The 12920-nt window shown below is 32.9% G+C and overlaps 2 protein-coding genes across 2 annotated transcripts; both read right to left on the reverse strand.

Annotated features, from left to right (window-relative positions):
- Nucleotides 1-19: 19 nt before the first annotated feature.
- Nucleotides 20-2374, reverse strand: PANC (pantoate-beta-alanine ligase). Its single transcript, XM_018128994.2, has 4 exons — nt 1588-2374; nt 1361-1474; nt 940-1071; nt 20-366 (listed from the first exon to the last, which is right to left on the reverse strand). Exons 1-4 carry the CDS (start codon nt 2176-2178, stop codon nt 250-252), a joined length of 954 nt encoding a protein of 317 aa, XP_017984483.2. The 5' UTR covers nt 2179-2374; the 3' UTR covers nt 20-249.
- Nucleotides 2375-7480: 5106 nt separating this feature from the next.
- Nucleotides 7481-10869, reverse strand: ATSDI1 (Tetratricopeptide repeat (TPR)-like superfamily protein). Its single transcript, XM_018115655.2, has 4 exons — nt 10503-10869; nt 8411-8623; nt 8158-8313; nt 7481-8027 (listed from the first exon to the last, which is right to left on the reverse strand). The coding sequence occupies exons 1-4, from the start codon at nt 10629-10631 to the stop codon at nt 7626-7628; spliced, it is 900 nt and encodes a 299-aa protein (XP_017971144.1). The 5' UTR covers nt 10632-10869; the 3' UTR covers nt 7481-7625.
- Between the last annotated feature and the right edge of the window lie 2051 nt (nt 10870-12920).

Raw genomic sequence — 12920 nt, forward strand, 5'->3', positions numbered from 1 at the left:
GCATTTTTGTGCACATAAATTACAAGGAGTAAAACAAGGAAATATTCTTTAATCTTGCACTGTATCGGAATTATACAAACTCAAAATTTAACACCCGGTGTAACTAGAAGAAAGAATCAAAACCCGATAGTCAAAACATGTCATGTAAATTAGAAGCCTTGGCAGAAAATAGCGAAATTGGGGACCAAACAATGCTTGTTCGGTTCTAAAAACAGATTGTAAGTGCATTAGACTCAAGATGTACTTTCTTCAGATGTTGATTTCCATGTTATCTATGAGCCTAACTTTGCCAAACCAGGCGGCTATGCAGAACACAACAGGACTCTTGATCTCTTCCACTGCCTCCAAGCTCTCCTGCTCTACGATCTGCAAACAGAATCAATCGTAATTACGACACTTTACGTTATAGGTTATACCATCCGAGTAATATGGTTTTTGGCACCTATTGCTGATAGGCCATTTTAACCGCTCACTAAACATCATGGGTGGTGGTATTAAACAGTTTCATGTAGCATTGCCACCGTCAAGATTTTGAAATTTTAGTGGAAATCAATGGATTTATAATCACTGTGGTCTTACAGAGGTTTCACATGGGATAGGAACCTGTCTGTTTGCAATTGGTAGCAAATGAAGTATTCAAGTAGAGAATTGGCCCCGTTAGAACCGTTGGTTTCACCCCCAACACGAGACTGAGCCTGTTTGAAACTGAGCTTTGACCTTGATTCATTAATGTTCATATAAATGAGGGTGACAATGAATACCACCAAATACAAGGAACAGAAAGGTAGGAAATGAACAGGACCAGAGGTTTCAGAGGATGGGATCAACTTGGAGCGGTATTGGCCAAATGTACTAATTGAACTGGGGCATAGTCCATCAGCCAAGCCAATATTGCAAATTATTTACAAGGTCAAGGAAGAAAGATAGATTGCACCCTACCTCAGCGTAATCAATTCTCCCCCCAGCTTGAGTGATCGTTTTGACAGCCAAATCCTTTAGTTCTCCACATTTAACCTGACCTTCTTCTGCAGCAGATTTAGCACTTAACAATGATCTGCTAATGGACAATGCCTGCAAGTAAACGAACTAATTCAGTTACATGTACATGGGATTATATCTGCAGCCTGAAAGAGCATGCTTTGAATCGATGAGTATATGAATTCAATGCAAGTGAAGTGAACCACTTCAAAAAACACTGAGAGTCAAGTATGTAGATAAAGAGCACTTCCATCAAACAGATTATCGACAATGGACTTGGGGATAAATACGTCATTTCAATGACACAGCTTGGAAACCTCTATGTACGAGTTACCAGTAACAGGGCTCAAAATGCAAAAGGAAATGGAAACAGTCAAGGAACCTTTTCCCTTTCTTCAGGGGAGAGATGCACATTTCGCGAACTCAATGCAAGGCCATCACTATCACGTATTACTTCAGACCCCACAATTTCAATGGCAAAATCAAGATCTCGAACCTGTAGCAAAAATAAGTCAGAACACTTCAAACGGAAGAGTAAACCTCCCTTTTGAATACACCATTTCAGAAAACTAATAACAAGGTGAAGAAGAGAGAGTTGAACAGTCTCACCATTCGCTGAATAATCCTCCATTGCTGATAATCCTTCTTACCAAAGACAGCAACATCAGGTTCCACAATGTTAAACAACTTGGTCACAATAGTAGCGACCCCTCTAAAGAAGACAGGCCTACTTTTCCCGCACAAACCTTTCTCCAATCTCTCAATTCTCACCCATGTTTCATGCCCACTCCCCTTTTCCTCCACACAGGAAACCACCCAGCCACCACCATCACTAGCACAATTCTCATTTTCATTCTTATTTTTTTGCTTGCTGTTATTACTATAGTCATACAGATTCTTGGGACAAAAAACGGCATCAACTCCACCAAGAACAGACTTAAGCTTAAGAATATCACCATGGAAATCAGATGGGTAGGTGGAAAGGTCCTCAGATGGAGAAAATTGACCCGGGTTTACATAGATAGACACAACTATTAGCTGGCTATGCTTGTGTGCTTCTTGGATGAGCGATAGGTGACCTTGGTGAAGGTAACCCATGGTGGGAACTAACCCAACTGTTTTGCCTTGGGATCTTATCTTTCTTGACCAATTTCTCATCTCGCCCTTCTCTGTTATAATCACAGGGTCTTTAGCTGCCATATGATTGACGCTGCAAAAAGTCTGGAGAGTTGTAAGTGAATAGATCAACTTTTGAGAGTGGAAGGATTGAGGGAATTTTTATGTTTGGGTCGGCTTCTGTTTTTTTTTTCTCAGGGAAAAGAAGTGGAAATGCGGAATGGAAGCTAACTGAAGGTGGCGGGTTGGTTGGAACTTGGGAGTAACGCGCCCACTTAGGTTGACCCAACAAAGGATTAACGATAATTTTTTATTCATATATGTAGATTAAAATAGCATTTCTTTTTTTTTTTTCTTCGTTGTGTTTAATACATTTATCGTGTCATTCAATATCATTATTTATTTATTTTTAAATGACAATTATATATAAATCATAAATGATTTTAAAGTATAAAGTTAATAAATCATAATTAAATATTCAATTATTATATATAATTAAACTTTTGTAATATAAATGTACAAATTATTTAGCCCTATCAAAATTTAAAAAAAAATTAAAGAAAGTCATTCAATATAATTAAAATTTTTAATTATAAAATGGATGCATCTTTTTACTATTTATCATAAAAATATTAGTAATAAATGACACATCTTATTAATATTTATAATAAAAAATATTATTAATAAATGTCATTCCATACAATTAGATTTCTTATATATATAAATTACATAAATCTTATTAAAATTAATAACAAAAAATATTTAAAAATAACAATATAAAAATATAATAAACAAATAGGACCATTTTTGTTAATAAAAAAAGCTTTTCTAACTATCTCTACTCTTGTATATTAATGCTTTGTTTAATGGTTTGTAATTTATTACTAATCTTGGTGTTCTTCTTTCGAGTTGTGCATTTTTTATGACATAGAAAGTAAAACAGTTATGGGGTGAATATATATATATAGATAGACTAGTTGTATTTGTTATCAAGTGCATTGCATGAGAAATTTTTTTATATATTGTTAAATAATAGTTATATAAATATAAATATTTTTAAAACATATAATTTAAAATAAAAATAATTGAAATTTTATAATATTAATATATAAATTATTCAACCCTATTAAAAATTGTAATGAAACTCATTCAATACAATTAATATTCTTATTTAAAAAATGGATTTATTTTATTAATATTTATAATAAAAAATCTAAAATGACAATTTAGACCTATAATAAAAAATATGTTTGTTTTTGTCAATTAAAAATTATCAACATTTATACTTTTATATATATATAAATATATTATAAAATATAGATAGATATATAGTAAAACATCGAGAAATTAATACTCAATAAATTAAGAACCTCGATTAAATAATATTTTTGGTTAGTCTCAACTTGAGACTAATGTGGTAAATTAATAATTCGCTAAATTTATAAGATAACACATTTTATAGAAAACACATAGGTTCCACTTGATATATAAATTAATAATCTTGTTATACATCAAAATTATAAATATACATGACTCAATTAAAAAGCCCTTGTAAAATATGATTCTAATGTTACACGTTTCTTCTTAAAATTGATGTCTCTTTAAACTTTTCTTAGTACATTAAGTAGCTCTAGTGTAGTGTTTTCATATTGCAAAAAAAAATTATGCAATGTAATTGTTGTGCTTTGAATGCATCTTTGCACGAGCCAAGCTCTAGTTCAGAACTATCGTCTTCAACTTTATTTTCTTTGTCATTTCCCATGATGTTCTCAGTAACTTACTTGTCACTCAACGACTCTAAAGTTTCCTCGTTTTCTCCTGGGTAGTTCAAAAGGTATTCAACATTCATTGTATCATAATACTTTAACTCTTTGATTAGAACATGCAATTGTTGAATGACTCTATCATCTGAGTGTTGATCCAAATTCTCTAAAGCCACGTTATTCATAGACTTAATTTTACAATGTCAAAAACAATTTGCAATTGTACTTGCTTGAACATCTGTTATCCAAGCCAAGATTGCTAGATTCATTGCATCTAAAATATTTATCTTCTTTAGATTTGGGATCTCAAGTTCATAACTGTCCAAAAGATTTCGATAAAATCGACAACAATAATGCATCTTGAAAGCTTGTATGATCCTCGCATCACAAGGCTGAATCTTTAATGTTTGTGTTGGGTGGCAAGAAAAACAATTCAATATTTTTCAAACTTTTAATAGTTTTTGGAGGATCGGGACAATTATCAACAAGCAAGAGAACTTTTCTACTATTCATTTTTCTATCAAGTTGTTGAACATATTCTTGGAATAAAATCCCAATCTTCCATGTTAATTTGTTGGCATGGTACTTGCAGTTCATACTGTTGAAGTTCACATTCTTGAAACACTGTGGTTTAGCATATTTGACAATGAACCATAAAGGAATTTTCTCAAAACCATCCTCATTACAGCAAATAACAATTGTAAATAAATCCTTGTCTTTTTTTTTTTTTTACCTTTAAGTTGCTTTTTTGCAAGAGAATAACCTGGTTGTAGCCTATAAAACAATCTTGTGTCATCCATATTAAAAACATGTTTCATGGGAAATTGATCTAATTTCTCTTTTATGGATTACAAATTTTTCTACATGAGTTCCATATCAACTAACACACTTTCTTCAAAGTGACGATATGTTTTGATGCTATGTCTTGATTTAAAGCGCTCGAGTTAACCTTGAGAAAAATGAAATTCTAGCATATTTATAGGGTACATCTTTTTCATAAACTCTGATAACTCTGTTGTATAGAGTTATCTTACACATAATTGGAACTAAAATAGAGCTAAGTTTTTTAGTTTTTAAATAATTTATAGGTAGTTTTATGCTTTCTTAGTAATAGTTTCAATTATGTTATACTTTTTCATTTTAAGCAATTTTAGTTTAATTTCTTGTTAAAAAGTTCTAATTTCAGCCTCCACTGATTTAGTCTCTTATTGATAAATGTATGCGAGGAGATGGAGTGTAAATGGCAATGGATGAATGCAATTTGGTTTGAAGTGGTTACTAAACATTTAACAGTGTTTAGAGTGTAACTTGAGCTAAAGAAGTCTGATTGAGGTGATTTTTAGACCATTAGAAAGCTAAGAGGAGAAGCTACAACTTCCATGTTCATCACTCCATCTAGTGCTGATGAGATTAGGGTTGAAAATCGCTTCAGAAGAAGCAGAATTGTCGTAAACTCAAGACAAAAGGTTTGGTGCCACAACCTCAAGTCTTTTGTTGCAGCACCAAACAAGTCAGCAAAATAAGCATACAAGACAAAAGGTTTGGTGCTGCAGTGACAACCTTTTGGCATTGCAATGCCAAACGAGCCTCAACACTAAGGTAAACAATGTGTTCGGCACTGCAGCGTTAACACGGACCTAATTACATCTTAACCTTCGATTTTTTTATCAAATTGCTATGCTATGGAGTATAAAAGGTAGCTTTTTGGTTTGGAGAAAAGGGGTTCGAGGCAAAAGACTTTTTGGAGAAAAAAAGGAAGCTTTCTACAAAAAAGGAAATGAGAGAAATCAAGGAATATTGGGTCCAAAAAGTTACAGCAACTCATTTCTCTCACTAGTTTTCTTTTTCTCTTTCTACCTTTTATTGTAGAAATGATTTATTTTATGAGAATATTGAACTTTGTTGTAAATATGATGAGCTAAATATCTTTTTCTAGGATTGTGGTTGATCTCTTCATGTAGTTTGAATATTTTAACTCTCTATTACTTGTTATTAATGGGTGTTATGTTGTTTATTTCAAATATATCCTTATTTCTTGTAATTGCTTGATCAATAATTAGATTAAGTTAGGTTTCTAAATGCAATTTGACAAAGGAAGCGTAGAATAAACCAAGGGTTTGAATAACATGTGCTTATTTCACTTAGAGATTAGGTGATTTGATTAGTATTGAGGATAGAAATATACCTAAAGCCGAATTTAGAGCATAAGCTTAGTGAACCTACCTTAATTAACCTATATAGACATATGAAAAATTGATTATGATAGGTATGTTTACAACATCTTGATAAAGACTTGTAGATAAATTTGGACTTTAGGAAAGTAACCAACCCATTGATATAAGTATAAAGAGAGAGATTAAATTCAAATGAAAGGTAAAATAATTTTATAATCCTAGGCTTTAATTCATTGATTCTCTAGCAATTTTTAGCATTAATTCCTTAGTTTAGTCTTGTTACATTAATTTCATTTTTAATTAATTTTCAACTTAGATTTACTTGAATAAGATTAGGGTGTACAATTTTAATATTTAGCAAGAAATTAGACACAATTTTTTGTGGAGACAATACCTTACTTACTACTATATTACTTGTGTGACACGTGCGCTTGCGTGTGTATAAAACCAGCAACAAACTCCTTTGCCTTCTCTGTGATTAGATCTCTGGTCATATTCTCACGTTCTTGCTATTGAACAAACCACTCATAAAGAACCTTCTCTAACTCAGAGAATTTTGCATTTTTGTATTGTTTGGCATCACATTTTTCAATGTTGGCTGATAAATACTTTAATGACCTCTTGATCGTATTTGATATTGTTGCTTGACTTACTTGCAAGTTAAACCTTTTTGACACCTACTTTTGCAATTGCTTTTGGGTGCAATTAGATTTTTTATATTGTACTCGCATAATACTTTAGACATTTCATCCCACCCAATCATTGTTGATTTCTTTACACTTTTGAGATTAAAAACCATTGTGTTTAGTTTTTCCGTTTGTGATACTTTATATTCTTTTTATAAATGTTTTTGCTTGACCTAATGTACCTTAAATCCTAAACCTTGATAAATTAATTTTTTATTAATTAATGTATAAACTAATAAATTATTAATTTATCGATTAAATAATATCTCGATTAATTAATAAATTTTCATAGTCCTCAGAGTGTTAATTTATAGAGGTTTTATTGTAGAAAAAAAAAAGATTTAACCCCTTCTTCAAGCAAGAGCATGTGTCATGAGTTTACTTTTTCAACTCAAAAGACATGCTTAATAAAGTTTCTAATCAAAAGACATGCTTGAAATAAAGATGTGAGATCTATGATATTCTATCTCACCCACGCCATCGATAGAGGAAAGGGATCTAGCCACACCCTTGTTGCATTAACTCTTTACCCACCCACGTCAAAGGGACCATTGCACTAGTCCTAATCTATCTTAACTTTTTTATCTCTCATGAAGCCCCACACATCAATAAAGATTCAAATATACTCTGATAACATTTGTCACGAACCCACGTTTCCAATTTAAAAGACATACTTGATAAATAAAAAACGATTCATATTTATATACTCAAAACTCATTTTATTTGTTACTAATGTAAGATCTATACGTACGTAGATATAGAATAAAAAGAAAAACTAGTCTTATTAAAAAGGCAAATATGTTTTGAATATGAAGTTGTACACTATTTACATCATACCTTATTCCTACATATCTAACACAAGTAATCCCACCCCAATCATATAGCACAAACACCCTTTTGAACAAATATTAACAAGCCAATTGATCTCTAAATGAAGAGATCTCTTCAAAAATGGGGAGTCTCTTGGATCTAACAGGGGCCCATTCATTCATCAACATATCAAGCCCGTTGACAAATTCGTCCTCAAGGCCCAGAATATCCGACAATTCCAACGGTGGCTGCACGGCTTTCAGCTCCATTAACAATTCCTCAGCTCTTCTCCTGGCTCTAATGTCTTCTGAGCCTGGAATTTGACCTCGCAATATCTCTCCAAGGACTGAACGTGCATCATCATATCTGCCCTGTTTGATAAGGCAAAGGCCCAAGTTGCAGGCCTTGTTGGCATCCGGGTCAATCATCTGTGCTTTTCGATACACCACCTCTGCTGTCAGGTAGTTCGATTTTTGCATGTAAGCCCACCCCAAATTTCCCTGTCACATTTATCAATGCAGCAGTCCTATTGTAGTAAATATCTACAAATAAATACTCCTTGCATGTAGTAGCAGCGGCTTGTACCAGAGTAAATTAAGAAGCTAGTTAGTATTAAGCAAAATCAAATACCAGTAATCTTGAAGTTTCTTGCTTAACGGAAACTTGAAACTTCTTTCCATGGCAGCGGGCAGTCTTGGTCGGTTTTCCATTGAAGATCTCTCCCTGGTATATTAATCTTAGTTTTCGTTTTATTAAGTCAATCTGCTCGTCTACTTTCCCACATTTCTGCCAGATTGATTATTGATCAGACAAACCAAAATTATATAGTTGCGGTCGGGGGATAGAAAATGCGTGCATGGAATATTCAACCATCCATCCATACCTTGTATAAGTCAATAAGAACATTGTCGAGTGATTCTTGTGCTTGTTTTGAGCAACGGCCCCTGAAAGACTTGATAGCTTCAATGGCTTCTTCGGTTCTATTTAGTTGCTTCATCACCACTGCCATGTCCTTTAGTGCACTGTCGACTCTATCCCCGGCATTTATTGCTTTCCAGAACAAAACTAATGCTGCTTCTGGGTCCTTTTGTACCAGCTGGATTAATTCAAAGCAAAATCACAGTGGATGCATGTTATGTTAATTTCCTACTTCCATTAATTAGTAATTTATGCTTTTAACTAGTAGAGCACAATAGCTTCTCAAGAAAATAAAAAAACTAGTAGATCACAATAAAAACTTCTTTCAACTTGCACTACATGTATATGCATTGCATGGTAAAGTCTTTCATTTTTGAAGTGGTTTTCCCTGTCACAAAGGGGCATCGGGTTTAATTAGGCCTGTTCATAAATCTTAGGCAATTGTGAAACTGTTTGATGCTTGATGCTTGTGAGGTTAGGCTTGAAATTTACTTCAAATCTCTTAAGATAGTGTCGCTTGCGACACCTTTGCAAATTAAGCCAATGGTTGTCCAAACGCTAAGCGAGACTAAACTTAGACAATTAATTAGCTCAAGCCTACCATATATAGTACTACTACTCTTAGAGAGAGCCTAAGCCCTCAAGGAGAGGTTCAGTATCTTGTGAGGCTTATTAAGGGCTTTCTATTCATATGTTAATTGCCTGTGATCGAGGCTTTGACAGATTGATTGATGCGATATAAAGTGGCAAACAACAAGGAGGAGATGGTGACTTCTTAATTTCCTTACCTTTGATCTATCCCCCACAAGGAAATGTATCGATCCCACCTCTATTTCAATGCTAAAGCACGATATATTCATGCTAATTGGTAGTATGCAGTTGCTGTCAATCTCAAATCAGTTGCTAACAAATACTAGTACTGATTACTGATGTTTGATTTGATAATGGTTTCAATACATATTGTACTCGATCCATCTAAGCAAATTCTCTTGGACTATATACAGCAAAGTTCAAAATTTTGGATCAAACGCAAAAAAGATGAAGTTATAAGACTCGTCTTCAATATCAATATCCTTATAAACTTTATCAACTTCATTTCAATAACTTGCTAAATTAGTTTCCTGTTTAACATCTCACAATTCTAAAATCTAATGACAAGTATAAAGTATTTTAATGAAATATTTGGAAAGAGAAGGGAGATCTATAACTGTATATCGACATAAAAGAATTTATAATGTGTTCCTGAAACTAGGTTTATGAGCAGAAGAGTGAAATTTGACCCCCAAAAAAAATTGCTTAAATTAGCTTTTCTTGAGTTGGGATTAATGTTCTAAAAATGAATGATCACAAGCATAAAGTAGTTTCATGAAGAGAGAAAAGAGATTTATAATTGCAGTCCTTAATCATCATTAACAACAAAATATAGTTTAATTAGGTCTTAAAAAGATATTAAACTGAGAGAAGCAAATGATGAATGAATACTATGAAGTTCAACATTAATGGAAGAACTTCTGGATCTCCACAGTACAAAAAGATAATTAAGGAGAGACGAAGATAAATGGTAAGTCCAGTACTCATTGGTACCATGCTGTTGACTTGTTAGTCGAGGAAACCCATGGTTAAACAACTCATCGATAACTATAATCAGCATGCACACGACCCAGATCTTCCTTCAATTTTCTGTTAGTTTTCATGAGATAGCTTTTCCATCTTCTTGTCTCTTCCTAGGAATTATTTTTTCTAACTTTGTTTTTGCAAGAAAAGAAAGAAAAAGGATCCTAGCCAGCTAGGTTTGATAATTATCTCTAAACTGTTTGTTTGCCCAGAAAAGCCGCAAAAGTTCCAGAACAAGAAACTATCTAAGCATCTCACAAGAAATCATCATCAAATATAAAGCAAGAGCAAACCTAAATTTACTTAACCTTGTTAAACTTAAGAAAAAAAAAGTAAGAAAAACACTTATGTTTTGGGTGCACGAGCTTTGGGTGTATTAATTATATGCAGAAGCTCTAACATATGGTAGAGAGTAGAGTCTCAGCATTCCTGAAATGACACACCTGAGCATGTTTGGCTTTGACATATGGAGTATCGCCCTGAGGCACTTTATGAATAACGTGATAAAGCTGTTCTTTGCTTGAGCCCATCATCTTATTCTTGGAGCTCACCATCACCGTGCTGCCTTCCATCCTTTCTCTCTCTCTTTCTGTCCCCCTTGCTTGTGCACAGTGAGGAATTTGGAAGGGAAGGACAGATGAGGGGGTGTGTTTCCGTTGTATGCACAATCTTAAGCTGGGCTGGGTCTTTACCACCAAATAGCTAGCTTGCAATAATGGGGTTGGAGAAACCCCATGAACCTGGTCGACTCTGCGTCCAAGTGCTTAAGTTGAACATAGGTCTCAAACAGTGCTGCCACCACAGGTTGGACTTTTCTTTACTGCACCCAAAGAAGAATGCTTTGTACCATTTCTTATTACTAACTTGAAACTTTATTAAATATATATTTCTATACATATATATATATATATAGGTTTAACTTAATCAAATTTAATTAAAGAAATGAGGAGCAGCTATATATACCCAAAATATAAATCCACACACACACTCACATTTGGTTTACATAAAAATCAAGTAAATTTCTTTTGGCTGAAATGAAGAAAACATATGTATATGTATATATGCCTAATTAGCATTCAAATAATATCATTCACAATATTTATTGAAAATTTATTTCTTTTTCTCTTTCACGAGTGCATGTTATGACATTTTAATGATTAAAGAGGCCCACGTAGCAATATGTTCAAAATCCTTACAAAGAAAAAGGTCCATCATGTGAATGTGGCTGCTTTAATGGCAAGGTTCAAACCACTAACTTCCATGAAATTTCCATTTCATTTTTTAAAAATAATAAAAAAATCCCAATTTGTTAATATTCACAATTCAGATCACAAGATTGACAAGCAATACAATAGATATGTAGCTTCAATCTTCTAATGTTAGGTTCAAGGTGAGAATAAAATGACAAAATGATGCAATGGACTCTGAATATTTAAAGTTTGCTCCAATGCCCAAGAATATTTACGGAAAAGGAAATGATAATATATTTAATGGTTAAGAAGGAATATATATAATTACAACTTTACCTTAATGTGTATATGTATTTAATTCTTCATTTTCGCTTCTACTCCCTTTCCTGTGGCGACCCTTTCAACCAGGTCCGAGGTTGCCAGATCTAGGCATATTCAACAGGCCGAGACCATTTTCTAATCTTAAAAGGTCAATTCCTTGTTGGTGGCCTTAGATTGAAGTTAACAATTTTGATCAATGACAAAGTTCAACCAGATGAGGTTGAATATAGCCTTTTTCTGCTCATATTTGATTTTCTATTTGTGTAAATGAGGTTGAGATGGAATTTAAGAAATTGACAAAATTGATTTCAAGACGAATCTTTCAATAGACATTATCTTTAAAACTTATTTCGCTCCCATCACTCGGTATGTAAATATGCAAAAGAAGAATTATGCGAATAGTCTTAGGATACAATGAAGCCAACGTTTAACTTCGTCTTTATACTCTACGAGAGTATACCACTAGATACATTTGAGAGATTGTAAAGTTATTCGAACTTAAAGCCTACTCTCTACAGCAAGTAGATTATAAGAAATTTGGATTCCTTTGATAGATAATGGAACTCAAGTATTTATGTTTATTTTCAAACCATAATACTACTCTTGCTCTTGATTTTTCTACTCGTCTTATTTATTTTTTGTGTGTCAAAATGATTGACAACAAGTCTTTTGTAAAGGCTTGCAAGCATTTCTTCTCAAAGACACGATCCTTTCATTAAGGTAACTCTTTGTTTTAAAGATACTTTGACATTTTACAAAACAGAATCTTTAGATAAATGTATTGTTTCAATAATCTCCTTATAAAAAAACAACCAATTATTCCATGAGATATTATCTTTGAACTATAACATGAAAAGATAGCTTTTCATATCTAAATTGTCTCTTAATTTTTAGATTTAGAGGTGTTTTACCAATATGTCACTTTAGCAAGAGAGATGACTATTCTTATGAAAACTCACCTATAATCTAATAATCACATTATGTCAATTTATGTAACATAACTTTTGAAGTAAGATAACTTTCGTTATGTGATATAACTTTCGAGTTAAGATAGCTTTTCATATGAAGAGACAATCATTTATTTTGAAAATACACCAACATTTTCTATCATCGAAAAAGCCTTCTCAAGTCATCTAGTGAGGAAGCCAATCATTATTTACACCAATTCTAGAAAGAAAACATGGAATCTGAAATAAAAGATCGGATTTAGCTTAATTAGGTTTTTTCCCAACTATTTGGTTGTTGAATTTGACCTTAAAAGGCCAAATTCGATCATACAACGATCGAATTTGGTCTAAAATCGACCCTTTTTGATTTAGAAGCAACCATGAAAAACTGTCGACAAACTTC

This window comes from Theobroma cacao, chromosome 1 (genome assembly GCF_053813885.1).
Source record: "Theobroma cacao isolate CCN51 chromosome 1, ASM5381388v1, whole genome shotgun sequence".
Lineage (NCBI taxonomy): Eukaryota > Viridiplantae > Streptophyta > Magnoliopsida > Malvales > Malvaceae > Theobroma > Theobroma cacao.